Consider the following 17,686-nt stretch of genomic DNA (forward strand, 5'->3'; position numbering starts at 1 on the left):
GTCCAAAAGCCTGAAGAAGATGATGGTTGGCCAGTGTGTCAGCATCAGCTTAATACTGCACGCGAGGAACAAAGCATTCCCCCTTTGCTTTAACTGCACAAGAATTAGCTCAGAGCATCAAACAAATTCTCCTCAAAAGAGAACTGCTAGTTTGCACATGCATCAGTCTGCATTTCTAGAGGCAGACAGAAGGATTTCAACTGATTCTAGTGAAAACCAAACAACTAGGCATATTGCACTGGGTTTATGAGCTACCCTTGATCCATCATTAGTTCTGGAGATTTTGTACCTGGAAAGCCGGAAAAGACTGATCACTGGCACCAGGAGAAAATAAAGTTGATGACCTTTTTGGGCCTGACAGTCTCTGTCTGGGTACAGACAGGATTTAAGTTTGTTTGGTTTTCCAATCTCACTTGATCAGAGAATCCTCCAAGACTGTCAGGAACAGAAATATTCTCACCTTGATGAATGACTGCCGATCCTTGGGAAACCTGAGGCATCTCCTGCACTCAGGAGAACATCTGGCAAACCTACTCAGAGACCAACCCCGGGGAGTGATGCACACTGGAAGTTTGCAACGATTACCACAAAAGAGATGTTTTCTCTGTTTGCAGATGATGACAGACTGTTTTTTTCCATGGGTTACTGAAGATTCCATTTCTAGATTGTGGCCATAGCATTTATGAGATGCCAAAATGGAAGAAATCCACTTCCTTGACCAGGTTGTGAATTTGAGAAAAGCATGGCTTACACATAAAGTAGATTCACAGCTAGCAAAGATTGGGAACTGATGGTTGAATGTTTTCAGCCATGGGAAAAGGGACTCATTCTGCTGCTTGTGCCACCGATTTCTCAGCTTTCCTTGTGCTTCACTTCTCAGCCTGTGACAGGGAGCAACAGCACTTACCCATCTCTCACAGTGCTCCATATAAAATTCACTTAAAAAGTAGGGAAAGATGAGAAATCATAGTCTAACCAGCACTTACAATTTATAAATGCTTCAAAAGGTCTTAGAGCATGTGGTCAGCCTTGGCCTTCCCTTGCACATTTAGCACCCTGGCATGTCTCCTCATAGCTGGCAGACAATAGCCAGCTCCAGTACAAACAAGGCAAGCCACCCTCTCCCCTTAAGTCCACCCTTCAGGAAAAACCAGAAATGCACCAGTGGAAGAACAAGCAGATGGTCAAATGCTCTCTAGTGAAAAAAAAAAATAAGGAAGGCTGCTACTTTTCTGTTGAGCTGCATCCTGTTCTTAGAGAACAACCTAAAATTTCAATGAATTGTTCCATTGTTTCAGTCAGAAAAGCTTTGTAGGTCCTGCATTTATGAGAAGGGTTGATAAAAATGAGCCCTGGTATCTATCTGCTCATTTATCTTGGACTTAGGAAAGTACTAGGAAGCAGCCAAGATGTAATAAATTTAAAGGAAGAAATCATGGCCAGTCAAGTGGTTCAGGAAGAGAAGTCTTGGCTTTCTCACCACAGGCTGTGAAACAAAAATAGATATCAATACACACCCATCTGCTGGAGGAAACAGTGAAAAATATGTATTATTTATGCAGTACTTCTTTAAATAGGAGTGAGCAGGGAAACTGAACCAAAAGACTTTATGTGGCAGGTTACAAACATAAGGAATAATATATGCTGTCAAAATTCACAAACCCACTCACATACAAGCTCTAAGAAGAAGTGCTCCTTTCCCCATGTGACGCAAAGCAGATCTTGGAATGTTATATATTTCTCATTTTCCTCCCTTCCCCCAAAAGCCTTAACCACCAAACCCTAGTGCCTCTTGGGAGAGGGCAGAAATCCCACATAATCACAGACCCCCAAAATGTTTATTGATCTGTATCAGCAGAGATGCACTGCAGGAAAAGCCTCCCTAACCAAGTACATATTTCTAATAAGGCAATAGTCAAATCCCCACACTTTAAGTTGAATTTAGGTCATTAATACCACATTACTTAAAAACCTAAAAACCCTAGACAAAGCATAGTCTAGCCAATACAGAGATCAGAAGAGTGTGATTGTACAAGTGTTTAGTAGAGAAAAACAGGTTCTGCCTAGCAACCACAGGCAGTCCTGGCCGTCCGGGGGAGGAACCTAACACTATAAATGCCAGCAAGCAACTTATGCCACTGTGCCTCAGACACAAAGGCCTAGTCACTGGGCAATCAAAAATTAAATAAAAAATAGTTATTGAAGGAATATTCAGCAAACCAGATGCAATTATTAGCTCGCTTCCCTCTGTAACTTTAAATAAAGATTGCACCTAGCTAGATGGGCTCTGTGCTTGGGACTTATAAATAAGCTGTTTTCTCACCCAGTTTATATACAGGAAAAGAGAGAGGACACTGAAAGCAATTTACCATTTTGATGTTATTGAAATAGGAACTCAATGTGGCACTAAAGTATGTGATGGTCCTGAATCCAAGGTCAGACAGGGTTGTCTGAGGATGATGGTTATCAAAACAAAGCACTGCCAGCAAGATGTTTTTTTTTTCAGTTTTATCCTTTTCTTATTAGAATGAAACTTTTTCTGCCACTATAACTGGCTGAGTTAGTTCAAATAGTTCAATTATTTTTACAGTGCTGGACAATTTATTGTGAAGTATGAGCTGAGATTAAGAATCTCCTCCTAGAAAATGTGTCAGTGAATGGATTTCTGGCCTTAGAGAAGTTACTAGCCATATTAGGCAGCCAAAGAAGGTTTAAGGAAGGACTGTCATGCCCATCTTGCAGATGAACCTCAGTTTGAGGAGACTAAGAGTTTTGCTCTGTGTTTACACAGTGGATCTGCATCTCAGAATGATGGTTCTCACTGCTGCTTCAGTACTGAAATGAAATGGCTTTTCCTCTCTGGTTCTGATCCAGAAGAGATCAGCCAGGACCTAAGGTCTGCTGACTGCAATAATCTACATGAAACGTGCTTACCAGTTCTAGGAGAAAGAAGACCAGAGTACATGAAGGGGATGTGTTTCCCTCACCCCAAATTTCCCTGAACCAAGAATATGCACGTTTACCAATTTGAAAATCACAGTGATTCACTCCTCCCTTGACCCTAGCACTTGATTTCTTTTTCCCTTCTTCATTATCTTCAAAGTTCACTGCATACATGAGAGATAGCACACAAGGGACACCAACCAAGTGCCAAGGTTGGAAAGCTGGTAACCTCACCTTGAAAATGTTAGCAACATGTTGCTTTACAATAATCCATCTTCAGGACAGCTTCACCTGGGTGACAGACTGTCCCAGGCCCCATTTATGCAGCTGTTCCCAGTGCATATAAACAGGGTTTCCAAGATGATGGCTACCTCCAGGTGTGATGGCATGTGTTTCAATTCGGTGTGTAAAAGCTAAAACCTTTGATGAACAGACACTACTGGAACCACAGGCTAGGAGCTCTGTTCATGCAGCTGCCCAGAGACAGCGAGTCTGTCCTTGCTGCTCTCTGAAAAAGGAACAGACTCTGCAGAGAACACGGGGCTATGGCGTATCTGCACATGCACTAACAGCTCCTGCTTTCAGCCAAACTCTGGGGAAAAAAAGCAAACCAGCCAAACAAATATTCCTGTATTTCAGGGAGCAGCAGCCACTCCACCTTCCTGCCATGTGCTGGCTGTGCAGCAGGGGGATAAATGCCAGGACCATCCATGGCTATCCAAGCACCCCACTAGCTGAGATAGTTGTCTTCATGCAAGAGGGCCCATGGTCAAACTTCTCCTAGTTCATCTCAGTATCAGCCAGGAAAAGAGCTTTCTGTGCACAGTTCTCTGGGTTATTCACGGAATAAAATTCTTTCTCATTAGCAGGCCAAAGCCCAAGAAACAGCCACAGGAACAAACAAGGTTCTGTGCAAATATAATCCCCACTTCACACCAGGGAATTAAAGCCAAGAATTAGGCTGTAGCCATTCCCTTTCAGCAGGATGAATGCTTAAGCAGGTTACAGCTTTGCACTGTGGACATTTTATGGGGAAAAGAAATAACGACTGCTTTACAAGCCCAACTTGCTGCTCTCAGTGGAACAAGCCTAGGGATTATTTTGGACAAAATAGTTAAGAATGATTACTGCATGTCAGTATGTTTTAAGTGTTAACCTCAAGGACTGATGGAAGTGCTGGTAGTTCTTCAGCCTGCTCTTTTCCCATCTGTGGTATTTGTGATGTGCAGGAGAAAGAGGCTGGCTAACATGGAAGATGCCAGCTAACAGGACAAACTTTTCATTGCTGCTGCAGCAGAAATTCATACAGGTGCCTAGGAAGAAAGGTTCTCATTTCCCACAGAGAAAAACCTATCCTTCAGAGACTTACATTGAGTTTGTTAAGCACTGCAAGAAAAAAAGTTACCTGGAAAGAAAAAGGAAGTAATTTACTGTTGGACTTGCTACCCGAACTGCTCATCAAAGGTGCAGATCTACCCTGTAATTCTTGAGCTGAATTTGGCACTTCACTACTCAGGACAAGAGGCAGCTGATGCACTCGAGGCAGACGTAATTGGTACTGTTTTGCAAGAAGGTGGGATGCTGCAGCTCAGAGATTTTGATCTGTTCAAGCCCATGTGCTGATTGGAGGCTATACAAAGTGAACTTTCTCTTGCTGAGACATTCCTGGCTAAACTGTGACTTCTCCTGGACGTCTCCAGACTATGAAAAACTTACACCACACTGAATTGAGGAGCAGGGATGGAACTGCACACAGGGCTAACCCTAAGATGAAGCTTTGGATGTGGTGCCAACAATTCATAAAGAAGAACATGGGCTGGACACAAACCCAAAGGATATGGGGGGCTGTGGCAGGAGAGTTAGTAGTATGTGGTCTGTACAGGTCTCATGAGCAGATCATCACTTACAAGGGAGAGCACAGAAAAGGTGATGCAGCTCTGTGACACTGCTACTAGGTTGGGTTTTGCACCTGGCTTCCACACCACGCTGTAGCAGAGGACAGCCTTAGCATACTCCCTCCTTCCCATGCACTGCCTGGACGTTGATCTTGTCTCCTGCAAAGCCCTGCTTCAGCAGCCCAACTGCACACAGTGTATTTGAAAAAAAAACCAGGGATGTTCTGTGCCCAAACCACAGCCACAGGAAGGTACGTGGGCACTGTGACTTTCAGCACCAAGCTCAGGTGGCAGAGAGAGCCAAGGTAACAGAAGATCCAAACAGAGAGGACTGCTGCTTTGAATTGCAGCAGCACTGCCTGGTTCACAGAGATAACCTGGGACATGCAGCTTCTTAAGGTCAGTGCTTGTGCCAGACCTGGGATTTGCTCCGAGCACAACCAATGGTGCACAGTGCAACAGTCCCCCAGTATGGATGAGCCAGACCATTGCTTGAGCTCACCTTTGTTTCAAGCTAGTATAACTCCAGAGAGATAAACAGCAGTGTGGCTGCTGGAGGCTCTACAGGGGTGATTGCAATTCGACTTGTCACCAGTGACTGCATTGAAAAATTTGTGTCATGCCAACTGGGCAGAGAAATGAGTGCCATGGATGTCAGACATAGACACGATGCTAGAGATGAGCACCCCCTGGCACATCCCACCTGCAGGTTCAGCGACACAGACTCCCTCCTAAGAATGAGAATCCCTGGGTTTCTTGCTGTGCCATGCGCTGTGCCCCTTGGAAAATAACCCAGAAACTTTCTCCTCCTTTACTGAGCCTTCACTTAAAATAAGCTGTTAGAGGGAGGCTCTGCATCCTACTATCGTGGCAAAACCAAATTAGAATTGATTTTCCTCAGTTGGCACTGATAACAAAAAAGCTGATACTACCACTGGTAGTAAAATTCTTGTGCATATGCCCCTTAAAAAAATACAACAAGGGACACTCTGGCAGCAGAACCCTCTTGTCACCTCTTCTGGGATCAAAAGTACATGGCATAGACTTTCAATCAAACCTCAAAACTCCCAAATTATAAACAGATACAGCTGTAAAGATCCATTCAGCATTCTTAGCCTAGTAATTAATTTACTAAAATCGTTAGGTACCACTGTTCTGGTCTAAAATGTAGCTTGTTCTATCATCTTTGTGAGTACTCCTGAAGCAGAAAAGGGCCAGCTTCAGCAAGGTTACTGATCATAAAACTCTGTACTAAATAAAGATGGTGTAGTTTCAAATTTTCTCCTTGTAGTTAGGATAGTACAAAACCATTGAATATTACAGTGTCACTAGAAGGTTCTCAAGAGTTAATTCCTATTCAGGAATGAAATCCTCTTTTTTCATACTTTAATGAATTTTCTCTGACCTCAAAATGTGTAGACTTTTAATTCCAAATACAGAAAGAGTAACTGAACAAAAATAATAACAGCTACCCAACACTTCCTCATTCCCTCACCTCAATAACACTGTTACAAACAAAACCTCCACACATGATAAAGGTTATTACAAACTATTTCCATTTACAAAGCCAAACTATTCTCTGCATCAGCTCTTGCACAATGCCAAGAATCTGCAGCTCTCAAGCACGTGCCAGCCACCTTCTGTGACACACAACCAACTCCACCTTTGACCCCTTCAGCCAGCCCAGGTAAAGATGGCACACTTAGTACAGGGAGAGCTGGGTGTAAGAAAGGGGGATAAATCACAGCGCACACAGATGAGCCAAAGGAGCCCAATCACAACTCCACAGCATTGTGCAGGCTGTAGGGATGATACAAACAAGTGCTCCTTTCAAAGACAGGGGTTCACAGAAGCTGGAAATGCAAGATGGGGTATACTTACGGAGGTTTGGGGACACAAGCCAGCTCATTTTAATGCAATCGTACGCAGAAGGCTTTGCTTTTTCAAACCTGCTTAAACTACTATTTAAGACTTGTGTGTGATCCTCTCCCAGCATTCAAATATATTCATATTCCATGTCTGAATTGCCTTGTACAGCATGGCAGTAGAAACAGCATGCTCAAGTGATCAAAGCACCTTTCAGAGCTGTACTACCAGCACTTACAAACAGACTTGTTTTACAAACATTTTGGTTTACAGTCTCAGTGAGACGACATGTTTTCCCCATCCACCCCATGCTGGATACCGAAGTGGCACGTGCTGACACTTACCTAGGAAGCCCTCTTCATCCACAATGATGGTGTAGTCCTCAGGGGTTTCTGTGAGGCTAAAGAACTTGCACCTGGCAAAGGCAAACAGCAGGAGAACATGATTAGCACCTGGACTGAGCAGACCCTCATCTTCCACCTAAAATGGAAATCTTTTCCCATCCAAACTGTGCTGAAGGAAAGAGTCACAGTCTGATGTTTATGGAGAGGCCTGAGGCATTAACAGACCTGGATTTTATTTTGGGGTAGCTCATACTGTGTGACCCATATTCCCTGCTGCCTGCCTATGCACAATGAAGCTGGCAAAACTCTTATTGTTTTATTACTTAGTTCTTAGTTACTTTTCTTAATTACCATATCCCTTGAGGCTTCCCATTGCATCCAGGACCTGCGGTGTTGTACTGACACAGAGCAAAAAACTTAGCTCACTGACTGTTCACTCCAGCACCCTCCAAAAGCGTTTCTATGGTTCACACATGCACCTTCTTGCCCACTAAAATTTCTTGCCTTATCAAAGTTTGACATCTAACCTCTCAACCAAGCCCCAGTATCTCTTCTTGCTCCTTCAGAGGCTTTTGCCACCAGCAGACAGCATCCCAATTTCCTGTGCTGGTCCTCTCCCCTTCCTGGGGTGCTCCTGGTGAAGAAGAGTGGTAGCAGCCATCACGCCAATGGACACAAGGCTGAGCTGTCCCCCCACCCGACCCCTGTGGCCTCTGTTCTGCTCCATCTTCTGACATCACAGGCCACGTGCAGTGCAGCACCCCCAGCTCGTTCACCATTTAACACAATGTCACCTCTAACAGGAGATACAAATCAAATGTGACATGGGATTCTTCTGCTGCAGACACACAAACAAAAAAAGCTTTAGCCTTAAGGCTTAACACCACGTATAGTCAAAAAGGTTTCTTTTTCCCTGACACACCAACATATGTACATCAACATCTACTGAAAAAACTCCAGCTTCTATCTAGCTGGTCCCCAGCAATGGCAGGAAGGTCAGCATGACATTTTGCAAGCTCATGTTCTCCTTCAGCAGAGCATCAGCACAGTGCTGGCCAGCATCTTTGACACCCACAGTGCTCCTGGCCCCTCCAGGAGAATGCCAGAGCACATGGGCTGACGGTGTTTGTTGCCTAAGACCAGGAAAAATTGTTCCCTCTAAATTGGGTGCAGCAGCAAGAGCATGTGTTTCTAAGAACCAAAGAGCAGGATTTCACAGTTACACTACAATACTCTCAAATTTATTTGAGACAACCTACAGAAAATATTTTAAATACTAGAAAAAGAGAGATTGTTCTCCAGCCCCCCAAATTTCACAGCATCTTCACAGTGTAATTTCTGCATGAAGCACAGTTCCTCAGGATTCAAGAACCAGGGACTACCAGGGCTTCTCAGCGCTGCTGAGCATCCGTGTCCAAAAGTCTTCAAGATTTCTGAAAGTCTGGAATCCCATATTGGTGGCTCAAGACATCAAAAAAATGAAAGCATTCACTTCATAAAGAATCAGATGGAAACCTGGCTTCAGCATTCTTTTGACTGGCTGAAAAGAACAAACACAGCAGCTATCACCTCCAAAAGCAACAGGGAGAAAAATGAGATGGATGCTGCCCTCCTCATCACCTCATCAGAAAACTGAGAGGAAACAACACACAGTTCAATCAGTGGTCTGCCATGTAACCAACAGGATTTCATGTACATGGAAAGTATTAGACAACCTGCCTTTAGAGACCTGTCCTGTTTTCCTGGAAGCATCCATCACAACAATCAAGCATAACACCCCCTCCTAGCACAGACTTATTATTATAAAATACAGACGTGGCCCCACCACAATAGAAACCACAACTTAATTATTTTGTGTCATTGGTAATAGCTGCTGTGACAGCCACATTTACCAACTCAACTCTCTCCAGGAATAGTGCCAAAAGAAGCAGAAAATAGCAGCAGCTCAGTTTTTTTGCCATCACTTCTAAACTGCATGAAGCTGCCACCAGTGCAAGGGGTAATACAAGCTGGGCAGAAAGGACTTCTGGGACGCTGCTTCAGGTGGGTACCAGGAGGCAGAATATTTGTTACAGTGGGTGAATTCCCGAGAGAAGTCACTGAAATAAAACTCTTTACTACTACTGCCTGACTGAGTCACATGCGTGCTGAGAAGGGAGAACCTAGAGGTCCTAAAGGAGAAAACATTAATATTAAAAACCTAACCTTTTCTGATCTGCGATGGCATTTATGGAAGAATTTTTTACTAGAACAGTAATATGTGTCTGTGTGCACACATTGACCTCAGCAGAAGAATGATTGTGACAGATGCCAGTTTCTGGCTACACATCTAAATATGCTGATATTTAAGGGATACGTACACATGAAATCCCATAATTGCTGCCCAGAACTATGTCAAAACCTAATATCTTCATATACCACCTCAAAGCCCAATCCCCAACTCGGTGCATTTCTGTAAAAGGTCAGGACCACAGACTCATCTGAATTTAAAAGTGAAGTCTTTCACCAGTACAGAGAAGATCAGTGGTTCTTGTGGTATACATTCTCTTAGTTCAAGCCAATGATGAATTCTTTTCCCAGAGGAAATCTAAACATGAAAAATTGGAATTGCAAACCTTCTGTGACAGGAAAAAGGAACTCAATGTCATCTCTCTCTCCCACATTAAACTACACGTGCCTCTTCCATTCGAGTTATTTCAAAAATTTCTATTTCCTCTTAAATAGAAGAGGAAATAGAAATTATTCAGTCTTTGATAAGGTGAATGCCAACAGCATCTTCTATAATCACACCAAAACCATGAAAGGAAAATAATTGCTCTTTAATAATTTTGAGACATCAGACAAACAGTATTTCTCTAAGTACATGTGGAACCCTGTATGTAGGAAGACAGTATTTTTAGATTCCTAATAGCCAAACCTTGGACAGATTATTTTGGATTTCTGCCTTCTCAGTGTTTAAGCACATTTCCACTTAAGCACTCTTGCTGACTTCGACTGCCTGACAACATGTGCCTTTTTCTGGCAATGCCACAAATGTAGACCAATCTATTATTAGATTATAGCTTTGAAACTGCAAAGCTTACACTGTGTATGGAAGAAATACTCAAGCTTGCACAAAGCAGGAAAGTGCCTATGGGATGCAGCAACAACATCATTTCAGTTTGCAAACACTGCTCCAGTCTCCATGGGAGAAGTGAGCGGGAAAGTGGAGTGCTTGGCTGTGCTTGCAGGTCCACACCAGAAGTGTCTCCTCCAGACATTTGGTCTTCTAGGTCTGCTGAGATCACAAGAGTGGTAACACTGGGATGAATGTGACTTCTGTTTGCTCTGGGTCACACACAGAGCACAAGTTTCTGGGAATACTGCTGTGGGTAGTTTGAAAGTTCAGTACAGACAATGGTCTTGAAGGAAGACCACAAGTCCTCCCTCCTTATTTATCAAGAAACTGCTTAATTAATGGTTTTCTCAGCAGGGTGAAGTGTTACAAAACTATCTGTCCTATAGGAAAGATTCATTCCAGAAGCATGTGGGCAGCTGGTCTTCCCACATGTAGGAAACCATGGCTAAATGCCATTCAAGGAAGTCAAATGCAAAGTCTGGAAGTAACACAGAAGTTTCCAAAGAAGCAATTGAACTGAATAGAAATTTAGAAGCAGCAGCAGCAAGTTCATCTGTGTGAATATGAAAGACATAATTTGTTGGGATTTGTTCCAGGCTGTCTTCCCATTTGTAATGAGGAGGGATTTTTACGCTTCACTCTGTGTTATCATGACAATGTATATTCTTACCACAGAATAAAACACACGCTATTCGTCTAATTCTTTGTGATCCTTTCTGAAGTTTATTAATAACGACAAGAGGAAGATTGAATGCAACATCTTGTGAGACATATTTGGAAAGCAGAAAAGGACACCTATGCTGTTAATGACACAGAGGACTGTTAAAAGGGTGACCAAGTCCTGCTAAGCACTCCCTGGCTCTCCAGTTCTCAACTCATCCCATGGATGGGGTCCCACAGTCCTGGCTGGTGCAGTGTTGCTGTCAGGGCACGGGTGTGGTAGCAATCACTACCTGTTGCTCTTCCATGCTCAGCAGTCCTACTGCAGAAGAGTCCTCTGAGACACCAGGCAAGGTATTCAGCTGCCCAATTTCCTCTGACTCCACAGCAGCTCTCCCAAAAGTCCAACAATGTCCTTTTGGGTCCTTGAAATACCCTCTCCCGAGGCCATCTATGCCAAGGATACATGGGCTCTCTGGGCCAGGCACAACGGGCTGGTTTTGCCATTCATTTCCATTCAGGCTCATGTCAGCTTCCAGCACAGTCAGCTGTTGGGATCCTCTGTCACTGCAGAAACAGAGCTGGATTCTGCCCCTACATATCTGGATGGAATTGGGGTGCACTGTGCAGCAGTGTCGACTAAAGTCTTATGTGCCTGTGGCTCTGATGTGCCACGGATCCACACAGTCCAGTAGATCCAATGGTCCCTTTCCTCCACCTTGCTGGAGGCAGGGCCCCTCTAGTTGTGGCCATAGTACTCCATGCTCACTTCTTGTAAATGGGAACTGGAGGTTCCTTCAAGAGGATCAAAACCAACATCACCCCTCCTACTGCCTTGGAGGACTTCCCCACTGGAGACATTTCTGCAGCTCCTGCCAGGGCAGTGCAGAGCTGCAGAACACTATCAGGGTGCCATGCAGCTCCACAATGCCAGGAAACTGGTAGGAAAATCATCTGCTGTTCTTTATGTCAAAATGAAACACTTGGAACCTCAATACTAGGATAAAGTGAATTTAAGGCAAGCTTAGGCAGAAGGTGAACCATAGCACGAGAGAAAATGCCGACGCACATTCCATCTGCAGCAGGACACGAGTCTCTTCAGGAACCAAAGCAGCACAGCATTGCCAGCATCAAGGGCCAGCAAGGGCCTTAAACATGGACCAACCATGGCCATCCTAAGCACGGCTGAGGTGCTGCCTATGCTACACTGACCTACTGTAAAACTGTTAGTGGGAACCATAGTAACTATTAACATGCAGGAAGGACAAAGACACATCCTCTTAGCCCAGAGCACTTGGGGGAGAACAGAAAACTGCTCGCAAGGCCTCTCAGCACATTCTTCTCTGAGAACATAAACCATGTATTTAAAAGCTTTTCCATACTTCTCCTCCTCCAGAAAAATTTTATTAGGAACAAATAAATATGAGGGGGGACGAAGACACTTGAAGCGTGCAGAGTGTCACAACCCTCAGACCCAAGAGACAGGAGAGCTGCCTGTAACAGAAATATCCAAAAGATAAAGTTACCTTAGATGACACATTCATCCAGTCATTACAGCCAGCTATGTGAGGACAGCTGCAGGACAGACTGCGATTGCTAAGCCAGATCCCTGCAACTGGTTCTGTTCCCAGACTCTCTGCCTGCTGGGGTGGGAGCACCTTTGAGCCAGTGCTGAGGCAGGCAGCAAAACACCCCTTGGGTTACAGGATGCAGTCCCCATGGCCACAGGCACACTGCCCTGGGCAAGCAGGGAAGGTTATGGCCATTGCTACTGACCCAAGCCTCCATGGCAGGCAGGAAAGCTCTCTTTCTTTCAGGTAAATCAATAAATTACATCAGGAATTATTTCAGTCTGCTAATATAGATTGCAAGGTCTTTGGATTTACAAACTGGACAATGAAGCAAGACTCCTATCCACTTAAAAAAAACAACAGACTGCCAATAATAAACACCTCCCTCCAAAATTGCCAGAGTTACACTCTTAGCTCCAGAAACTCAGATCAAATGCCTTGCTCCATTCTGGTCCTCCTGGCCAACCTATGACTCAGCTTCCATTTCTGATACAGATCTAAACCATCCCTGTGGAGAAGCATAGGGATATAAAACCAAAACAAACCTCATCATATTCACATTTATTGTGCTAATGGGAATTAAATGAGCATCTCAGGCACTCTGCTCATCTTTTATTGCTGTTGTTCCTCCAGCATTTTTTTAAGCAACACATCGGAAACAGCAGTGCCTCAGTTGGTGCAACATCACCCCAGGACAAGCAGCAAAGCAACAGAAAAAAACCCTCAATCCCTAAATTTCATCAAGAATTATAAAAATAATTTTTATGAAACTACATTTGATGCGTTCTACAGTGCTGCCTGAACTAATTTCGTTCTCAGAGCATAACTGTAAAAGTGTACATCACTTCTTAAATTCCTTTAATCTGTTCCTCTTGGTTTGATGCCCACCCCCCAGCATTTTTAACAATACTGTTTACAGATTTATCATTGTTAATGACAGAAAAGCAATTTTTCAAATCTCCACAGAGGGTCAATGAGTGTTTACATCAAAATGGCAAGAGCTCCTTGCTTTGGGAGAGAACGCTGTCATCAAATCTCTGAAGGGGAAGTTGGAGCAGTAAATGAAAAAGAGGTTTAGTTTGTGTGCAAAGTCAAAGAGTACTGATTTATTATCTAACAATTAACTAATTGATCCAGACACACCTTTTCCTCTTCTCTCTTTGCTATCCCTGTGTGCAGGCATTCTCAGAGGCCCCTCTATTGTGAGTCAGCTTAGTCACAGATGAGATGCAAAAGTAATTTTTTCCATTTGAACAAGCCCATCATTTATTTAAGCAGAAGGTAACTGTGCTTTAAAAACTCTGTCTGTACAGCAGTAACAATATCCCCTGATCCCTGTCAGAGTTGAACTAATTTTCAGCACAAGAGAGAGGTGGAGTACAAACGCCGCATTTTCTTTAACCACAAAAGTCTCTTCTGCAACCCAAAATCTGAACTGAGAAACATGTTACAGATGTGGGTGTGGGCCTTAAGGTTTACAGCTGAAAATAAAGTATGATTTAATGTCTAACAAAGGCTTGTGAACACATCATACCACCTGGATCCTGAAGGATTATCCTATCAGAACAATGCACACACTGAGAAAAAGACTAACTCCCATTTCCTTTTCCCTTCCAAATCAAGCATTATACTATCACTCCTTTAATGCCCTCTGCTGCAGAACATCGACTTTTAAATCCTACCAACACTACAATACAATTTACAGTTTTTATCAAACGTAATGCTGCTGTACATCCAAACTCATATATTTGGGGTTTATAGTAGCTATTGTTGTGATCAGCCAAAAACCAGTGATCATTTTGTGGACAGCAATGAAAAACACAGACTGCAGAGCATATGCTTTTTATTTCAAAGATGGGAGCAACCTATGCTCAATGCACTGGGGGTGAGAGGTTCTTACAATATTGCTCCAAGATACATAAAGAAGGATGAAGAAACAGAAAATCTGTTGTGGACTTGTTTTCCTGCAGGAACCATAAACACAATTTTCCCAGCATGGGACATAGCAGTTCTCCCACAAATTGCTAAAATGTATTTCCAGTGCTCAGTATAGAAAGTTAGATGCACAAGAAACGTTTGCAGCTTCAATGCAGGCAGTAATTGAGAACATGTGTGCTGGGGGAATTAAAGGGGGAGGAGGAGATTCAATAAGCCGTACTCCATGGGAGTGGAGAGGCAGGAGAAGCACATTTCAGGCCTCATCATTTTCAAAGAGCTGCTACTTGCAAGCAGGTCCAACACCCCACATCAATCTGAGGACGAATGCTGTGAGGCTGCATGTCAACCCCAAATTTAATTCCCATTAACAATTTATGAGCCTGAATAAAAAATTAAAAAACAGAGTTTCACCAACTTGCCTTTAAGTTCAGAGAGAAGTTTCAGCTTTTTGTATGACTAAGGACACCTTTACAGCAAAAGCAACCTCTGACTGTTCTCATTCTCCAAGGCTCTGCTTTTGGGTCCTGCTCAAGATGGATACTGTCCAGCCCAGTGATGTTTGGTGTTTCTGTATATTCTAGCTCATATTATGTACAAAATAGTGTTGTAAATGTGCCTGTACCCAGCTTCCCAAAAACCTGTAGTTAACCAAGTCTACAGCTCCCAGAGGCACCAAAAGGAAGCTTCATTTGCTTCCTTTGTTAATGAAGTAAAAGGAAGCTCCTCTTGTGCCAATTTTTTTTTTTAAATAAAGATCCCTATGTAGATAAGAAAAGCGGAAAATGTATTCCAAGAATTTTAAGGTTTTTAAAGTCAGTCAATACTGACTATCCACAAAGTTTCAGCCTTGAAAATGTCAGATGGTATTTTTAACAATGCTTTACCAAAACACTCTTTCTAAATTGGTCTCTTCACACTGCAAAGGAAAATCCCATAGTAAAGGCAGAAACATAAAACTTCTTCCGAGGCCTACCAGCCCCAAGGAAAACATGAGAGATTATTCAGCAAGTCAGCATTACATAGCTCAGATGGAATTTTGCAGTTTCGGAATACTGTTCCTAAAATCCAGTTGCCAAATCAACACCCAAAACAAAAGCCAGATCTCCTGCAGAAGTATATATGTCATAAATGATAATGCAGAGTGGGTCACTGCTTGGGTCGAAATCAGTGTCATGGCCAGTACCATGCCACAGATGGTCCTTGTTGCTCTTTCACTCTGAAGAACACACCAGTCACTCCATAGGACTGAGCTTTGCTGGGTCTGGCTCAGACCCCTGCAGAACCACCAGTGTGAGAGATGTCAAATGAACTCAAAAGCAGCTCAATTCAGGGCTTCAAATCAACGCTCCAAAAGTCTCTGGAAGTTAAGGGAGTTACCCATTCCCAGGCCACGTTCTGACATTTGGGATATGTTTGCTGGCTGACATAAGTGGCTGCATTGCCTTCATATTTGGCTTTTGATCCTTTCAGAGTTTCAGCACAAGCTCTCTGTGCAGCACCCAGCACAATAAGGTACAGACGTTTCTAGAGAGCAAATCACACAGAAGTGTGCCTTAGGAACATGCTTTGTAAGGCTGCTCAGTTTGCTTGGTGGAGAGAAAACAGCTGTTTTTTCAAACAAGATGTTGGGGTTTAGGAGTTCTCCTTATGTTTCTTTCTCAGGGAATTTTCTCCCATTTTTGTTGCCAAGAGACAATAACGACCTGTACTTTGGGAGAGACAAAATAACTTGCCAAGCTCAGGGGAGGAGGGCACCTGGCTGCACTCTTACCTGAGGGTTTCTCTCCTTCAGAGATCCTGGGAGAACTGGGCTGGGAAAACAGGGGCTGGGGCAGCTGCTGGCTCTTGCTCTCTCGGCATCCGTAGGGGAGACAGGCTGCGGTGGCTGTGGGGAGAGTTCCCACCACTGCGGGATTCTGTCTGCTGCCTTTCTTCTACCGTGAGTGCAGCTCTGCTCGTAAGAGTGGCCGTTGGACCTTATCAACGCCCTGCCTCACTAAAAAAGGGACTGTCACCATCTGCTGGGGTGCCTCAGGGGAAACTCCGGATCCCTGAGCTCTGTCGCCCTCCCAGGGATCCTCTGCCCGCTCTGTCTGGGAGCCAGGCTGCTGTTGCCCAGCCCTGCCGCGCCTCTGCCACAGCTCCAGGGTTTTTGCTGCACTGTAGCCCACACTCCGTGCCTGCCAGGACAGCAGGCAGTGACAGCGACAGCTACAGCAGCCGAGCTCCTGCTGCGGCCCAGCTCCGCCACCCGGCCCGGCCGCCATTCCCGTGCGGCGCCCGAGCCGCGCCACAGCGCCCCCTGCAGGCGCGGGCAGGCACCGCCCCCGCCCTGCCCGCCGCCAGCCAGCAGCGCCCCCGGCGGCCGCGCCCGGAACTGCAGCCAGGGGACGTGTTTAAAGAGCAGGGAAGAGACTTTGTTGGGATTTCTGCTTTTTAGTTTTGGTTAGGTTTTTTGGTTTTATTTTCCTTTTTTGGTTGTTTTTGTTTTGTTTTGTTTGTTTGTTGTTGCTGCCATTGTTGTTGTTTGCCTTGTTGTACACATGCATACTAGTAAAGAACTGTTATTCCTTTTCCTGTATCTCTGCCTGAAAGCTTCTTAATTTCAAAGTTATAATAATTTGGAGAGAAGGGAGTCATATTCTCCATTCCAAGGGAAGTTCCTGCCTTCCTTAGCAGATGCCTGTCTTTCAAAACCAAGACACAAGATGAATTGTGCTGGGGTATGGGGGCATGACAGAACTGTATCAGGAAAAAAGTCAGCATTTCGCTAACAGTTTATGGTTCCAACTACCAGAAATGAGTACTAGCTGTCATCTCAGTCAAACTAAAAAGCACCTGAATGGCAGTGGTCAGCTTATGCTGTAAAGTAGCATTTCAAGTCTGTGGGAACCAATCCAGCACATTTATAACGCTCTGGCAGACTTTCCACAAGCAGAGGTAGCATGAAACTAAGTTTGAAGTGAGACCCTGGGGGAACAGACAACATCTACTTCCACTCGTCTTCGACTGGACAGTTATTTTGGAAGTTAAAGGAAATGCCATACCCCTGGCAGATTTTAATACTTTAACTAGCAAATCTTCCCGTGCCTTATGCTCCTTCCTTTAAAGCATAAATGAATCAAGTGCAGCTCCCTTTAAAATACCACTTCTCATGAAATTCTAATCCCCATTTAATGTTATGTCTTACTGCATTACCTGCATTACCACAGAGAAGGGGAGAATGAGAAAAGGGAAGAGATGCTTCAGTAACCAACAGAATCCCTAAACACATTCTCTGGAAACAGCCAAAGACTGCAAAATGACCACGCCTTATGAAGGCCCAGCAGGCTGTAATCACGTATTTATGTC

The 17,686-nt window shown here is 44.0% G+C and overlaps 1 protein-coding gene across 4 annotated transcripts in view; it reads right to left on the minus strand.

Annotated features, from left to right (window-relative positions):
- Positions 1-17,686, minus strand: part of CASTOR2 (cytosolic arginine sensor for mTORC1 subunit 2) — a 129,123-nt gene that overhangs the window by 60,637 nt on the left and 50,800 nt on the right. For all 4 annotated transcript variants that reach the window (XM_038158437.1, XM_038158440.1, XM_038158439.1 and 1 more), the window contains exon 2: positions 7,049-7,119. In XM_038158437.1, the coding sequence (XP_038014365.1) occupies positions 7,049-7,119 (71 nt within the window). The remainder of the gene's footprint in view (positions 1-7,048; positions 7,120-17,686) is intronic.

The sequence above is a fragment of the Motacilla alba genome, chromosome 19, assembly GCF_015832195.1.
Source record: "Motacilla alba alba isolate MOTALB_02 chromosome 19, Motacilla_alba_V1.0_pri, whole genome shotgun sequence".
Classification (NCBI taxonomy): Eukaryota; Metazoa; Chordata; class Aves; order Passeriformes; family Motacillidae; genus Motacilla; species Motacilla alba.